The sequence below is a fragment of the Sitophilus oryzae genome, unplaced genomic scaffold (genome assembly GCF_002938485.1).
Source record: "Sitophilus oryzae breed Bouriz unplaced genomic scaffold, Soryzae_2.0 scaffold_1620_pilon_pilon, whole genome shotgun sequence".
Taxonomy (NCBI): domain Eukaryota; kingdom Metazoa; phylum Arthropoda; class Insecta; order Coleoptera; family Curculionidae; genus Sitophilus; species Sitophilus oryzae.
Window position 1 is genome coordinate 5764976 of NW_022146304.1, and position 17568 is coordinate 5782543.

General features: G+C 30.8%; 1 protein-coding gene across 2 annotated transcripts in view; it reads right to left on the reverse strand.

Moving 5' to 3' along the window:
- The window catches only part of LOC115880211 (protein Skeletor, isoforms B/C), a 149263-nt gene that overhangs the window by 46673 nt on the left and 85022 nt on the right, over window positions 1-17568 (reverse strand). For both annotated transcript variants that reach the window (XM_030897357.1, XM_030897358.1), the window contains exons 5-6: window positions 11245-11504; window positions 562-661 (exon numbers count right to left, since the gene is read on the reverse strand). In XM_030897357.1, the coding sequence (XP_030753217.1) occupies window positions 562-661; window positions 11245-11504 (360 nt within the window). The remainder of the gene's footprint in view (window positions 1-561; window positions 662-11244; window positions 11505-17568) is intronic.

The window sequence follows — 17568 nt, forward strand, 5'->3', positions numbered from 1 at the left end:
AATTATATTATATATGTATAATGATATATTATATTATTTTATACAAAATTACTGTATTTGGTACCTTCAAATTTTTGTAAACGAAATGTGACATCGAATTTGACAATGACACAATCACATTTTTGCTGGTATTTTAATTGTAGCTTTCTCTAGGCCATAATTATAAATTTCACTAATTTGAAGGTAGATTTTTGCAAATAACTTTTAAATGACTATTCCAAATGAAACGAAATTCAAGTCAAAAGTACAACTTAAACGCTTCTTCAAAAAAGTCTAATACAACTTTTGCATAAAATTATCTGGGGACTTAAATTTTTGGACCTTTTCAAAATTTATAAGGGATTTCCTATGTCCCGTGTTGTAATGCACCACACAGTATAATACCAAAGCAAGCATTTTTAATTATCGTTTGCAACCATTAGCATCTTTTAATAATTTTATTACACTATGAGATTCTTAAGACGAAGTAATAATATACATTCTCTATTCTTAACCTTGTAAATGTTAATTTAAAATATCGTATCATAGGTCGGCAATTAGTAGTAGTAGATGTTTACTTACCTAGTTTGGCAACCAGCTGAAGAACAATGCTTTCACCCGCGATTGCCCAACGCACTTCGAAAGCCAGCTTGTCATTCAAAACTTCGCAGTTTAATTTTGACTGAAAAACAAACAGAATAAATAAAAACACTATAAAATCCACTTAGTTTTTAATATTCAACACTGTCAATTGTCTAATATCAATAACTTTGAGGATAGCATTTAAGGGTATTTATGTAGTGTTTTAAGAAAAGTGTTATTTGAAAAAAAAATCTTTCCACTACTGAGTTTATATTTTGAAGATAATTTTTGTTTTACACAGGGCGATTCAAAAAAACATGTGCCATTTCTCATGGGGAGATTCCTCACATAAAAATAAGATTTGTTTTTCATATCAACATAGGTCCGATTCTGCCTTGTTTCCTTGCTACAGGGTGTTAAAGTGTTAATATTTTTTCGATTTATTATAACTTTTCTCCAAGTGCTTTTAGCGATTCGAATGAAATTTTGAAGGTAAAAGTTACTATAAATGCGACATATTTTAATGCTAAAAAAGTGTCCACATATTCACCAGGGAGGTGCATATGAGTTATCACTGGAATATTTAAAAAAAAACATGTGCGTCACTGACTTTTTCTTGTTAGCAAAATTGTGTAGAGCGTTTAATTATTGTCTGTTGATATATTGTCGATTTCGATTGAGATAAACGCAATTTTATTAATTTTCCTTAATCCAAGTCCAATAACAACCTTTAAAATTTTTAATGTCATTAACTGGCCAAACTGTTAAATAAGAACTCATTGATCCTCATCAAAAAATATGAAAAAAAGTTCCTATAAACATGGGTGCGGAAATACATAGTTTTAAAATTAAAGGAGGTAAAACTTTAAAAAAATAGGTATTTTGTATTTATCTTAAACACCATTTGTTTAAAATTGCTGCAGGTATCACTGATTTTCAGTGTTATACATTTTAATAAAATTTAATAATAAGTTAGATTAAATTAATAATTTATTAATTATATTTTTATTAATTGTGATTAACAAAATTGCGTTTATCAAGGAACTCGAAATCGACAAAATATCAAGATACAACTTTTAATCGGCATTAATTTAAAAACAATTTTTCTAGCATGGCAAAAGAAAGTCACTGCATCACATTTTTAAGATGCATATCTCTGTTGAATTTCGACACTTTTTCAGCATTAAAATATGCAGCACATATAGTAATTTTTATCTTGAAAATTTCATTCGAATCACTAAGAAGCACTTGGAAGAAAATTATAATAAATCGAAAAAAAATTAAGAAATCGCCCTACGTGAGATGGCATATGTTTTATGAAACACCCTGTATAAAAGGATTGTCTGTTTTTTTCAATGGAATTATATGCAAAGATATTTTTATAAAGAATATTTTAACAATAGGTAGGAAATAATTGGTTGAACAATTGTTGATGATTATTTTGATCTTGGTTTCCCCTAACTTGGTTTAGAGCAGTGTTTTTCAATCTTTTTGATTTCGCGACCCCTTTACAGGTTGAAATATTCCGGCGACCCCCTGTGTCATAGAAAGCCAAAAAATAACTTAATTAAATGACTACATACGTTAGGTAATTATTTTTTCCCATTTTGTTACATTTATTGTAGTATTTGTGCGCTTTGAAACAGATACCAGTATCAGGGAAGAAATTTTAATTTTTAAAGCACTTCGTGCAAACACTACTGGCCAGTGATTATACGATATGTTTTTAGATAGTACTTGCGACTACGATATTGATTGGAAAAAATGTATCGCTATTTTAGCCTAAGAGCTGACGACATATTTAGAGAACATATTTTAGGCAAGCTAGAATAACTAAAAATGTATAGTTTATTAACTGGTGAACCCAGAATCCTAAGTCTGACTGGGGGGTTGGGGGTATTTCGCTACTGCGCAACCCATAACATTTGCAAAAAAATAAATCCAAAAAACATTCTTTAGGCAACTTGAAATTTGTTTATTCTTAAATATTAGCATCTATTTAACCTAGAAATAAGTATGCCAGACTTTTTTTTCGGGTTTAAAGTATAACCCGACCATTCCAAATATGTTTAATTATTATACCTGGAAAACATACTTTAGGCATTCTAAAATTTTTACAGCGTGTTTATTAGATGATATTAAAAAATAGGTGTTAATTGCGAGACGAATTCAATGGGATTTAATACTTGCCAGACGCGAATAAAGATTTTAAATGAGCGCGATAAGAAAGTCTTATGAGTATCTATGTTTAAGCGCGAGAAAGATAGTTTCATAGGATAGTTTATTGAGACCCGGTCGGCAGCCGATGCGGCTGACGTAACAGCATTTTGGAGTCGTAAAAACTTAAAAAAAAACTAGCTAATGTATAAGAAGTAATATATAAACAGAAACATTTTTTAATAAAAATGTATGATTGAAATCTTTTCAATAAGAAGATTTTTTAATTTAAGTATTTTGTATCTGAAAGAATAAAAAGACGAATAATTATTTAAAAATTAGCATAATATAAAATATATTTTTTTCAAACGTCACAAAAGTATAATTATTATTATACTTTTGTGACATATTATATTATTATTAATTTTTGCGACCTGATTGACAATATAAAAAGTCATTTTAACGCCTAAGCATAAAAGTAAATCACTTTTACTTACTTTTGAATCTATTTAGAAAGATTAACAATGGTACTTTAATGAAATTCCAGAATACTTATTTTTTTAGCACTGTACATGGTACCCTTTTACCGGGACTACGTTTTCTGGTAAAACCACTTCTTTAAATTTTAAACCACGTTGTTGGCGCCCTTTTAAAAATTCTTTGCATTTTGTAGTCTGCCTTCATCAAAAACAATAACTTTGTCACTAGTAACTTTTTTACAAACTACACAACTTAAATGTTTTTTATCCATTGTGATTTAGTAGTTAGTAGCGAAATTAGTAGTTACTAAAATATTTACTTGCAGTAATTATTCTAAACTATTTACACTATGCACGTCAATATTTAATTTATAAATACATATTTGTACATATGGTAACTTAATTCCACCAAATAATCTCTGAATTAAAAGCCTGCAAATAATTGAAATGAAACCGAAAAAAAATTGTTTTTATGAAAATTTGAAGTACCTACTCCAAAATACTGTTAAGTCAGCCGCATCGGCTGCCGACGGGCCTCAATAAACTATGTTTCTCGCGCTTATAGATACTCATAAGACTTTTTTGTCGCGCTCATTTAAAATCTTTATTCGCGTCTGGCAAGTATTAAATCCCATTGAATTCGTCTGGCAATTAACACATATTTTTGAATATCATCTAATAAACACGCTGTAAAAATTTTAGAACGCCTAAAGTATGTTTTCCAGGTATAATATTTAAACATATTTGGAATGGTCTGGCTACACTTTAAACCCGAAAAAAAAGTGTGGCACACTTATTTCTAGGTTAAATAGGTGCTAAAATTCAAGAATAAACAAATTTCAAGTTGCCTAAAGAATGTTTTTTGGATTAATTTTTTTGCAAATGCTATGGGTTGCGCAGTAGCGAAATACCCCCAACCCCCCAACCAGACTTAGGATTCTGGGTTCAAAAGTTATTAAACTTTTTTTTGTTATTCTAACTTGCCTAAAATATGTTCTCTAAATATGTCGCCAACTCTCCGGCTATTTGTAGCGATGGCGCTAAAGCTATGACTGGCAAAAAGAGCGGACTTATTGCAAAGTTAAAAGCGATGATGCCAAACATATCCTGGACACACTGTTTTCTGCATCGACATGCTCTAGCTGCTAAGGTAGTACCTTCTGATTTAAATGACGTGCTCAAGGAGGTAATAAAAATTGTGAATTCTATCAAAGGTAAAGCTTTGCAAACCCGGCTATTCAGAATCATTTGTGAAGATATGGGCTCGCTTCATCAAAATCTCCTTTATCACACAGAGGTCAGGTGGCTATCCAAAGGAAAGGTATTGACCAGAGTTCTGGAACTCAGAGCTGAATTGTTAATATTCTTACAAGATGCAAAATCTGAATATGCTTCTCGTTTCTCTGACACTATTTGGCTCTTGAAATTATTGGCTCTTGAATATATTGCATTTTTGGCAGATATTTTTAGCCACCTTAACAATTTGAACAAGAACATTCAAGGAACAGAGGAAATTATGTTAACAGCGAAAGATAAAGTAAAAACATTTCACGCAAAACTTCGTTTGTGGTCAACCTCTCTGCAAAACAAAATGTTCGAATTTTTTCCATGTGTTCAGAAGATTATTGAAAATAATGCAACAGATTTTAAACCCTTTTTTGGACAAATCAATAGATCTGGCTGATGTCACCACAAAAATGAAAGAATGTCTTCTAGATTTAGCCGTTGATGGCATGCTTAAAATGGAATTTTATTCACAAAGTGTCGACGTATTTTGGATAAAAAGGAAACACGAATATCCAGAGCTGGCAAGGGAAGCTCTTAAATTATTAGTGCTATTCGCCACTTCATACTTGTGTGAACTGACATTTTCTTCAATGGTAGACATTAAAACTAAAAAGAGAAATAGACTGCAATTAGAAAACGATTTGATTATTAACGTTTCAAAAATAGCATCAAAATTCGATAAACTTTAGAAAAATAAACAAGCATATCCTTCTCACTAAAATTGTTTTTGTGTGTGAACTTCGACTGTTTCTTTCAGCCGACGACCACCTAACCTAACCAAGTAAGACTGCGCGATCCCCTAGAGGTCGCGAACCACATATTGAATAACATTAGTTTAGAACACAGTTTAAAGAATATAAATATATCAGTTGGTCCACTCTAAGGAATTCTATTGTTATTTTGACTTCAAAGGCGGCCCGTGACCCTTCGAAGTGACAAAAAATTTGTACGTTTACCGGGTGCAGCGGAAGTGCTATTTTATCAGTCAGAACGCTGGCCGTATACGAGGGATCCACTAAAAATACTAAGGAATTTTAATATAGCAAGTAGAAAAATAAAAATACAGTACTAGTTGTGTTGATTAACAGTTTTAGGCGTCTTTAATAATTGATCAATATTTATTAGTATTTAGTATTAAATATACATTAATATTAAAATATTAAATATATTATTCTATCCCAATTCTTTGTAATATGGAATTGTCAATAGGGTAATTATTATTAATAATTATTATGGAAACCCCATATATGAAAAATGTATACTAAATAAATATAATAAGTCAATTTTTTTAATGTATATATAATAATAATTTGCATATTTCTTAAATTATAGCATGTTTTGCTTTATAGATGTTTGCATTTTACTTTAATTACCTATCCGGAAAGCCCAAATTTTATCGTAAGGTAAAAAAAGTACCTTTGCATACAACTTAAGTTGCTATTGTCAATTTTTTTGGAATTTTGTCTAAATTTTATGATTATCATGAACAGTAATTATGACTGCTAGTAGTTAATTGTGTAATATATTTTACTGTTCGATAGAATTTAGCAGAAACTGAAAAAAAATTGACTATGGCAAGACAAGTTGTATCCAAGTACTTTTTATTACCTTTTAATAAAAAGGTAGATAATTCAAGTTAAATGCAAACAGCTAAAAAGCAAAACATGCTATAACTTAAGAAATATGCAAATATAATTTATTACAATATTTACTACTAATTGAAGAGCACACGGGAAAAATAATGAAAGTACCAAAAAGCTACACCTTTTGGTACCTAAGTAAACGGGAATATCGATAACGGCCACATAGAAACAGACATTTAAAAATGGGAAAAACGATATAAACTCGGATATAAAAGTCCATGCGTAATTTCAATTAAAAAAAACGGTTTCCTGAATATTTATCATTTCTGGATACTCATCGTTTTTCCCATGTGCTCGTCAATTGTTATATTTACTGTTACATAAAATTTAGTAAAAACTCTAAAAAATTTCTCAATAGCAGAAGTTGTATGCATGTATTTTTATTACCTGACGATAAAATTTGGACTTTCCAGGTAGGGAGTTAAAGTTAAATACAAACATCTAAAAAGCTATTAAAAAAATGCAAATATCTTAAATAATAATTTAATATGCAAACTTTGCAAAACGGTAAATACTGCAAAATCCAAAACATAATAGTAAAGTATCTACTACTACTCTAAAATATCTACTAAAATAATAAACTAATTGTTAAAAATAAATAATTTGTGCATATTTCGAGTAAAATCTTTTCTTAATTTAGATGTATATTTTTAAAACCATTTTTTCATAGTTAGGTTTCCATAATTATAATATACTTAATATGTCTAATACTTTAATTATTATATACTTAATATCCTATACTATATAAACACATACCTTCCTTCATCTTTTGGGCACCTAAAGAACGATATATTGTCTGTCATTCTACTTTCACAACCATCCACTGCACAAATATTTCTAGTAGACATTTTATTCACAATTCGAACAAAACAACTAAAACACTATTTTTGGTTCACCCTATGCGTCGGACCGAAAACAAAACTAAAATAAACTTGGAACACTGTGTACACGTCGAGCAACGGATGTAGACTGGCCCAAGTCTACAAGACAGGTGGGGAGCGGCGGGAGGAATTTTGATACGGGCGAAGGGTGGGTCAACTGATATATTTATATTCTTTAAACTGTGTTTAGAGGTTGATATGCGACGGATGGACAATTTTGTGATTGGTATTGAACTGTTTTTTTTTGGAATTTGTTGAACAGCTAGTTGCTGAATTGGATACGGCTGTCTGCCTTGACGAATAAAATAATCTGCCTGTAGTTGTTGATGGTAACTCCTCTCGTTGTTGAGGGTAAAACATTTAAAGATATGAGTGAGTTTGTAACTGAACGAGGGGAACGAGGAGTTTATCCTTGGTGCAAGAACATTTATGTAGACACAAACTTTGGTTCAAAAGAAACTCAAAATTGAATAAAAATATAAAGCATTTATTTGTATAAAGTAAGTATAAAAAAATATATTTACATATAAAGATGTATACATAAAAATGAAAATAAAATAATTAGAATAGACTGGCCTTAAGCTGAAAAATGCTGACTTAGATAAGTTACTAACGGAATCACAGATTTCTTTTCGATAAAGGGTTAGTTAGAGCCTCATAATTTGTTTCAGTTAAACACTAAAACATATAAACTAATTTTTACGATAGAGAGCATTTGTAAAAGAGCAAAAGCGATATACAGGGTGCTACAAATTCGGGGTACGAGCATTGGTATCTCGGAAACCGTAATAGATATGAAGATGCTTAAATTGGAGCAAAGTTGCCGCTTTGGGATGTTCATCAAGATTCCATCAAAAAAGTTTTAAAAATTTCAAGGATTGCTGAGTTATTTTGAAAAAACTGATTTTTTGGAAAATAAATTTTATTTTTTCCTGTCGTTATTGTTTAGAAAATGGAAAAACGAATTGCACATTCTCCTAGCCACTGTATTAGGGCTATCTGATAGTGTTCTTAGATTTTCAAACTAGCTAATCGTTTCTGAGATACTTAGGCAAACTTTTTTTTTTTAAATACACGGACCTGCATTTTTTATGTCAGTTTTTGAAAGAATTTCGTCTCCTGAGTACAATGATATGAAATACTTAATTTTTTGATTTTCTAAAAAGGAACGAGAGGAAAAAATAAAATTGATTTTCAAAAAAATCCGTTTTTTCCAAAAAACTCAGCATTCCTTGAAATTTTTAAAACTTTTTTGATGGCATCTTGGTGAACATCCCAAAGCGCAACTTTGTCCCAATTTAACCATGTTCGTATCTATTACGGTTACCGAGATACTAATGCTCGTACCTCGAATTTGTAGCACCCTGTAGAATAATATATATCTGTTATGTACACGATAATATATAATAAATATTAATACTAGAATAAAGTTGCTTTAAAATTGCCAGGAAAATGTATATATTTTAAAAGAAATTAAAGTAGCAATATGTTACTGATTTATTTCTTGGAGCTTGAGTCAAATATATGCACTTTTTCTACAGTTTAAAGTCAACTTTATGCAATTTCATTTAATGGTTTCTTGAAATTCATCCAAAAGGCACGTAGGACTGTTGTTGAACGCTTGGCAAAGGCGTCAAATCAAACCTATTTCTAGGTTTATTGTACTGGTTGAAAAATTGTTGGTAGTTATTTTGATTTTGGTTCCCTCCAATTTGATTTAGAGGCTGATATGCGACAGCTTGCCGATTTTGTGCTTGGTACTGGCCAAAATATTGTTGAGACTGCTGAACGAAGTTTTGTTGTTGCTGGTAAACTTGCTGTTGTGGAATTTGTTGAACAAATTGCTGCTGAATGGGATACAGCTGTCTTCCTTGATGAATAAACTGAACTGGCTGTAGTTGCTGGTGGTAAGTTCTTTGCTCAGCTCGTTGTTGAGGGTAAATCACTTGGGGATTAGGCTGGGGTTGTAACTGATTAAAGGGTACGTAACCTCCTTGGTTGAGGCTGTTTTGTGGCGTGGCAAAGTTAAATTGGCGAGCTTGGGGGAGTTCGTGGCGACGTTGTTGTTGGGGGGAGTGTGGGCGGAATGTGGTTGCTTCTAAGTGTCCCCCGATTCGAGGCCTTTGTACCAGAACCTCCCTCGAGTTGTCAGGGTAAACTTGAAGGCGTTTCTGGAACAACAGAGAGAGAGGTTATATTAATGGTATATACCTCGACAAAGGGAGAGCAGAAGAAGCCCCGAATTTTGGGGGACACTTTTACGTAAAGCCTTCTTTATTTTTTTTGGTTTAAAACAGCTCCGCTCATACACCGTGTTTATTTTTCTACGACCATACCTAAATACATTCTAGACATCGGCTCCATAAAAATGACATTGGTCACTTTTTCTTAGATATTTTTAGCTGCTGATATTTGCAGTTTGTATCAAAATTACTTACGTACTGAGTAAAAACTAGCAACGGAGAGAGAAATGTAGTTTCAAATCGACCTTTATCAATATCAAAATACGAACATTTCTTCGACAACAAATAACAATATTAAATCATCACTGAAAGCTACATACTAAGATATATTACATTTAGTAATCTGTCAAAGTGTAATATTAGTATATTAGTAATATTATAAATACACTACTCAAAATAATTATTGTATATTTAAAAAACAAAGTAATTATTAATTATTACATATATTTCATACCAATTAAACTTTTAGTTACGTAATCGAGGGCGCAATTTTTAAATTCATTGTTGCCAATCGTGGACATATTCGGCACCGGGCTGACTAACTGGAATTTAAATTTCTCGCTGGGGTTCAGGTGGTAGTTGTGCTGCAAAAAATGTCAAGTTGCAAAAATGTCATATTTATTTATTTATTTCCTGACATTGTCATTCGTTTTGACATTTTAGATTTGTATTACGAGTTTTTGGTTTAAATGGATTGTGTTGTGATATATTATGCTTAAAATTTTTTACTAGCAGACTTTGCAGTCGAACATTGTTCTTTTTAGAACCTCTTTTAGTGCGAAATGGTACAAGATAGCTTAATAGCCGTAAAAAACTCATCGCAACTTTATTAGAATATTTTGAACGAGAAAGCGGTAGTAATGGCTTTTTATGTCCCTCAAGTGCTGTTAAGAAGGTGAGTTTTGTTGATGTAACTCTTTGTATATTTATAATTAATTTAAGAAAATATATAAAAATGGGCAACACTGTACCGGTCAAGCTTAATCACGTGACTAAAAGTTTATTTGATATGAACTATATATTTATTTGCCTTCCACTAACTCTTTACCCGGAAAAATTTTAGTATTATAATTTTAGAAAAAAAAATATTTAAAAAGGTAATGTAGAGAATTGTGTTTTGTTTTTAAAATTAATATATTTTTTTTAAAAATATGCGGTAATTGTTTTCAGTAGTTTATTATAGTAGAAAAAAAGATCCTTTAACTTTAATTTGTGTTATGTATGGTCGTAGAAATAGATCAGTGTGCAACATTGTGCGTGTAAGAGTTTTATACATTCATGTGATTCTGTTATCTGGCAGAAGGCTCTAGGAGACCAGTCTTATACGGAAGATATATACGTATCCAGTCTTATACGTATCTATAACATTTCAGATAAAAAGATTAAATATTTAGTATCTGATAAATCAAACAAAAAATTTACAAAATATATGTATGAATTTTTCCTCATTATACTTAAGTTTCATTTAATCAAATATTTATAGATGTTGGTGAAATTAGAGCATACTATATACAGGGGGAATTTTAAATAAGGGCAAATATTTTTAGGGGTTGTTAAATTTCGACCGCAGAAACACTATGTCTATGAGGTTTTTTAATCGAAAAAAATTTTTTGGATTTTTCTTTAAGTTTTAATTAAAAAACATAATATCTTGATTTGATGACAATATACGTAGAATATAAAATTTACAGCAAGGAACGCAGAAAAAATTCACTAGGTCTCAAAATATAAGCAAATATATTTTTTATTTAATTTATAAGTAAAATAACTCGGATATTTTGGATTTATTTGAAAAATGACAAAGAGAAAATATGTTTCTTTTATCGAGAACTACCAGCCCTGAAAATATTTGTACTTATTTAAGACTCACCCTGTATAACAAAAATTCTATTAAATCATAGTTTTTAATATGGTGTAAATAAGCCAACGATAAAAGTGATAAAAGTAGACTTAATATTTTTAGTATCAGACAATAACACTACTTTCGTCTTACCTGTGGACTAACTCCAAGCATTTTTAAAGATGGCGGTATGTTCAGTCCTTGCGGGATCTGAATATGTCCGAAGTCTACTGTAAACTCTTCGCACCATATTCCAAAATGACCGATATCAAAAACAGTCAAGTCACCTGGTAGGGTGAGTACTACAGTTTTGCCATCGTACCTTCTGAGAGGTAATTCTTTGCCGTTTTCATCTGGGACTCTGATTCCTTGTGGAGATGGTTTGGGGCCACGACCTACCCAAAACTTAGCATCTGAAAAGAAATAAGTTTATTTTAAACTTTGGTTCAGTAACACAAAAGTAATTTGAAAATTAATTAAAAATACGTAGGTATATAAAATCTATATGTCTGTGTATTATTATGATATTTTCTCTACTTAGCGATACATGTGTAATTATACCGGGTGCGTCTCAAAAGTGGCTCACCCCTATTATTACCCCTTATTTTGTCGGCGAGACGAGACAAGACTTTATAGTAATAAGTAACTTCGTAAGTGTTATATTTTAATATAATTATGGATTTAATAATTAAATAATTATCTTAAGTTTAAATTGTGGTAAACTTGTATGAGTTTCAATCATTTATATTTAAAATCTTAGGGAAGACAATATAGATTTTAGGCAGGAGAACTCAAGAGAACGACTGTGTAATTAGTAATTAAGACTTTACAATTTTTTTTACTTGCCATTTTCTTGCCGTTCACGTTGCACGTTGACTCTTCGTTGTGTCACACACAATCTGAATTTCGGATATGATGCAGAACTGATAAATTGGACCAAATATATTAATTGCAGGTAATCAAAGACATATTTTTTTTTATGAAAGTCTCGTCTCGTTGGTCTCGTGGGAATCACTAATCTTAGGAATATTTCACCGATTGGAGATAAGTTTACAGACTCTGCGGTTTTATGCTCGCTATAGTGTCAGAAGGGGATTTGCTTCGCAAGGCATCAGGATATATAGTTTTTAATGAAAATCGAGCAAATTTGGAAATTAATCTGGAGTCGCGGGCTAATTTTAAATCGAGTTTTACGACAGTTACGAATAACTTTGTCGGGATTGGCGGAATTCCGGGCCGCCCTGGGCTGAATATTATTAAACTCGTAGAAAACTATTTCGCAACTAGGAGTCCAGATCCGTGTCGGTGACACGTCGGCGGTTTAGATAGTCGATCCCCCCAGGGTGAAAAGGGGAAAAGCGCATTCGAATGTTGCGGGGATTGAGTTAGGCACTTGTGCCGATAGTTGCTGCTAGTTTTAAGCCGTCGTTGCTGCAATTGGAGATGGGAAGGTGATATTTTATAACGTAATTTTCCGTATTCTTCCGTCGCCTTTTCATCTTTAGAAAAAAAATCAAACATCCCAAGTAGCAAAAAGAAGTTCTAAAAGGATTGAATTATTTTATAACAGTCGAATAGCGTTGTCTTAAGGACTGCTTGATTTTATTAAGCGTTTGGTTTCGACCATTCTGTTTTTTAATAAATGTTGTCATATTAAACTATTTTCTAGTGGTTTTTACAACGTATTTTATAACGCATTAAACAATAATTTCTTTTAGTATGATATATCATAAGACAATGCTATATGATAACAAACATATTATTTTATTAGACTCTTATACCCACCATGTATGAGTTCTATAATATTCATATAACTAGTAGTCACAAGATCATATAATAGTTACTTAAACTTGTCTTATTAAAGTTGTATTACGTTGTATGATAGAATGTTTTATTGTGTTAAACTACGGTGCTGTATACAACACTATATAGCCTTATATGATAAAATTGTGATTAACAAAATAAATTCGCTGTAATATCTGCATTATAAAACTGGTAATGTATAATATAACCTCATTTTAAATTAAATGGTATACCTAGTTATTTATTTTGTTATTGTTGTTGCAAAAGTAATATCTACGTACGAGTATAATCAATCACAGCTATTATGAATTCTGGACAAAGTTGGAAAAAAGTTAACAAACGCAGTGGTAGTTATAAAGAGCATGTAAGAAAAAACTCATCGAAATTACGGCAAATAATCCCGAGAATTCCCTGGGTTCCCAAAAGCCAAAATCTCTCGGGTTGTCTGGCTTCTTCAAAGCATTGTTGCCACGTTGATGTAAAAGTTTTACTGTAGTAATGTTTGTATTGTTTTATTGTTGTTTTTCCAAGTCCTTAGGTTGCCGCTCACTCGTCGGGCATGCATGAAATGCATTGCGTGCATAAATCCATGAAAACCTGATCATGTTTGTTAGTTTAAATACTAATCAAATGAGATTTGCCAACATCCATTTGTCACAAATCTCAATATGTCAAAAATAGTTCTATAGTGCCTGGAAATTCTGCGTAATGATAGATATTTATCTTATACCGTTTTATTTTACCACAAAGACTTATTTAAGGGATTCATTTATAATAAAATGGTTGCATTATAATTCGCCATGTTTAAGGCAGAATTTTTGTATGGCCTATGGCCGCCATTATATGAAGCAAAATTAAAAACATCAAAATAAATTGTAAAATGTTTTTTTTGAGAACTATTTTGTGATAAGATTCCCACATACAGTAATAAACTGTTTAATTAAATTAAAAACAAGAATTTTTGAAAATTTTATTTTATTTTATTGTTTAAATTTATACGTAAACCTAAATCGAAATTAAAGCGCTTTAATTTTTTGCCAAATACATACCTAATCTACCAGTAAAATTTTCGGCGCAACAAAAATTTTCCCTACTTTTCAAACCCTATTAATGATTTTTTATATTACATATTTGTTGTACCTTCTGGCTCTACCCGCCATTTTCACCGTCGAGTAAAGTCTCCTTTTTAACAATCCACATCCTCTAGATTAATTTTACGACACGCTTAAAATATAATTTGCTCCTAATATTCTTCGGTAAAAAATAAAATACGCTTTTACCTCGCTAAATGATCAAATGTTTTTATTGTTCTGTTTCTTAGATGTGACCACGTAATTACACAATAAAACTAGTTTTATAATAGTTATATAACGCTGTGTAAAATAGTTGCATAAGAGTTGTATACCCTTTTTATAGAACCTCTATACTACTAAACGGTTGTATAAAAATGGACCTTTTTTGGTTGTAAAGCTATCATATTACGGTCTTATAGCACGTTATATGAATTGAGGTATCCTATAAAAATGATCACATAGCTGTTTATACAGCCTTTATAAAATAAAATTTGCTACTTGGGATATTTTCATGTTTTTTTTAATTTACCCTAAAACGGTATGGGAATTTGGAAAAGTATTGGGGGCGGAAAAGTATAAACAGGGTGGCGCCTCTCAAACAACGCGGAGGCACAAATTACCTATAACAGATGCGAAAGAAAGTGACTGCATCGGAAACCGCTCAGCAAACCCGACACGCCTATTGAGTGGTGTAAATACACCAGTCGTTTAGTCCGGAAACCTATGCTGTGTCGTATTCGCTTGCTGGAATGACATAGTGCGTGGTTATAAGTTTCTTTTTAAATACGCGTGTAGGATTTTTGTTGAACTTTTGAACTGTTATTTCTAAGTTTTGGTAATTTGTATATCTTATTTAAAATGGGATGCAAATATGTTTATTTATAAGGAAAAAAAAGATATTTATAGTATAAAAAATTAATTTATTTAACAAAATTTAATTAAAAATGTGACAAAATAGTTACCTTTCTATTGGTTCTATCGGACTTTTTTCGACTATATAAATCTTTATTTGTAAACTTTAATACATCAAATATTTTCAATCTAATAAATCATTAAATGATGTAAATAAGAGGAAATTTCTCACATGGGTGGTCAAATTTTATAGTTTTCATTATATCAAACAGCCTCTGAGAAATGTTTTCAACTCAAAATGCCTTTAATTATGTTTGACTACATCATTAAAAAGAGTCTTCAAATACATCAATGTGATATTTGTCTAAAATTTGCAAAAGAATCCGAATCTCTGGATAACTCGAAATTATTTACCCATTTAAAAGCCTTTGATCATGAAAGTGGAAAAATTTGTTCATTTTATTTACAGGCTGGAAAATTATTTATATTAAATTTTGATGAGTTTTGCACTGAAAAAATATTCAGAGGCTGTTTGATATAATGAAAACTATAGAATTTGACCACCCATGTGAGAAATTTCCTCTTATTTACATCATTAAATTATTTATTAGATTGAAAATATTTTATGCATTAAAGTTTACAAAAAATAAAGATTTATATAGCCGAAAAAAGTCCGATAGAACCAATAGAAATGTAACTATTTTGTCACATCTTTAATTACATTTTGTTAAATAAATTAATTTTTTATACTATAAATATCATTTTTTTTCCTAATCTCCTACGAGCTGATATAATATGACGAGCAATCTATTAAATTACTGTGAGATTATACAGAAAAGTCCACAGACTTCGAGACATAGGAAAATCAAGTCCATTTAGCGTTTGTCCAAATTTTGACAAGTTTTCAAAAATGACAGTTTTGTTTAGACTGACGTTTAATTTCACCTGACTTCTCAGTGAATGATTTCTTTTTAGTGGGTATATAAAATCTAAAATTTACGGCCATGAAGAAATTCAAAACTTGGAGCAGTTAAGGCAGAAAATATTTAATGCCTTTGACACTGTCACCCCTGATATGTTATCCAATGTGAGGAGGGGATTTTATGATCGTTTGGGTTATTGTTCAATGCAAGAGGGAGGCACTTTTGAACAATTTTTGTAATTTTTTAAATTTCATTATCCTGTTTTTTTACCGTTTACTCATTACCTACCTTGACGAACATGGGAAAACGAAGGTCCTTTTCAGGACCACAAATATTTTGATTGAGAAAATTGGTTGTTAATATAATACCAATTTAAAACTGTTTTAGTAGTTTTAATACACACTATGATATAAAATTTATTATTATTATAATATACATTATTAATACTATTGTTCATTCGAAATGGCATTAAGGCCCAATTGCAACAATGATTTAAATTTTTCTTAAAGATAAGTAGAGCTTATAATGAGCTGTATTTATATTTACTTTAATATTCACCTTAAATGAGGGAATTTGACTGATACAATTTTTGAATTTGAATTGTTTTTAATGATACTAACAATTTTAGTTCAATTTTTAATAAAATTTATTTAATATTAATAGAAATCCAAGAGGTTTGAAGCCTCTTTTAGCGATTTATAACATTCTCAAATGAATTACAGGTGCCCTTATTTTCTATGAAAATCACACAGCTTTTTTCATAGTCGCTGCAGTTGCTATGCCGCAGAAAAAAGTCCGATAGAACCAATAGAAAAGTAACTATTTTGTCACATTTTTAATTAAATTTTGTTAAATAAATTAATTTTTTATACTATAAATATCTTTTTTTTCCTTATAAATAAACACATTTGCATCCCATTTTAAATAAGATATACAAATTACCAAAACTTAGAAATAACAGTTCAAAAGTTCAACAAAAATCCTACACGCGTTTTTAAAAAGAAACATATAACCACGCACTATGTCATTCCAGCAAGCGAATACGACACAGCAACTGCAGCATTGCTATAGCTATAAAAAACTAATTTTTTAAGGTGTGAAAATTGCGACACACGCTAAATGGGACTTGATTTTTCGTATGTCTCGAAATCTGTGGACCTTTGTGTATGCCTCGATAACATATTGGTGCAGATTATTTTCACCCAAACTATACATTGATACGGATTGTCTATGAACTCTTTCTGAAGGTCACAGAAACCTGAACGCATTGTTGTTCATTCGCATCTGTTCTTTCATCTTGTTCAACATGTTGTTGTTCATTCATCTTGTTCTTTCGCATCTGTTGTTAATTTGTGGCGGAGGCTTCAAGGAGAACGATAGTTTATATTGATATGAAATTTTGTGCTTGTGGAAGTTAATTCAGAGCACCTTTTCAAAATGCAGAGAGTTCTACAGGGTGTCCCCAAAAAAAGTTACACATCAAAGTTGTGTTTTTTGTAATAGAACACACTATATATTAATTGATTTTTGGATTCTAGAAGAAAAATAAAGGTGATTTTTATTAGGGAAGTACATGACTGAAATGTAAGGTTTTTGACTTATTTAACATTTTCTAAAAATGAATAACAATTTTGAAATTTTAATAAAAGCTACCTAAATTGGAATTTACCCGGTATGGCCTAGTATGTAGTTAAAATAACTATTGTACTTTAAATCAAATTAAAACCTGACCCGAAAAATTATACAGGGTGAGGCAAAATTAATGTTGAACATTGGTCACCTTTGAAAGCAAGTTACTTTTTTAGTTTAAAGGAAACACTCGGTAT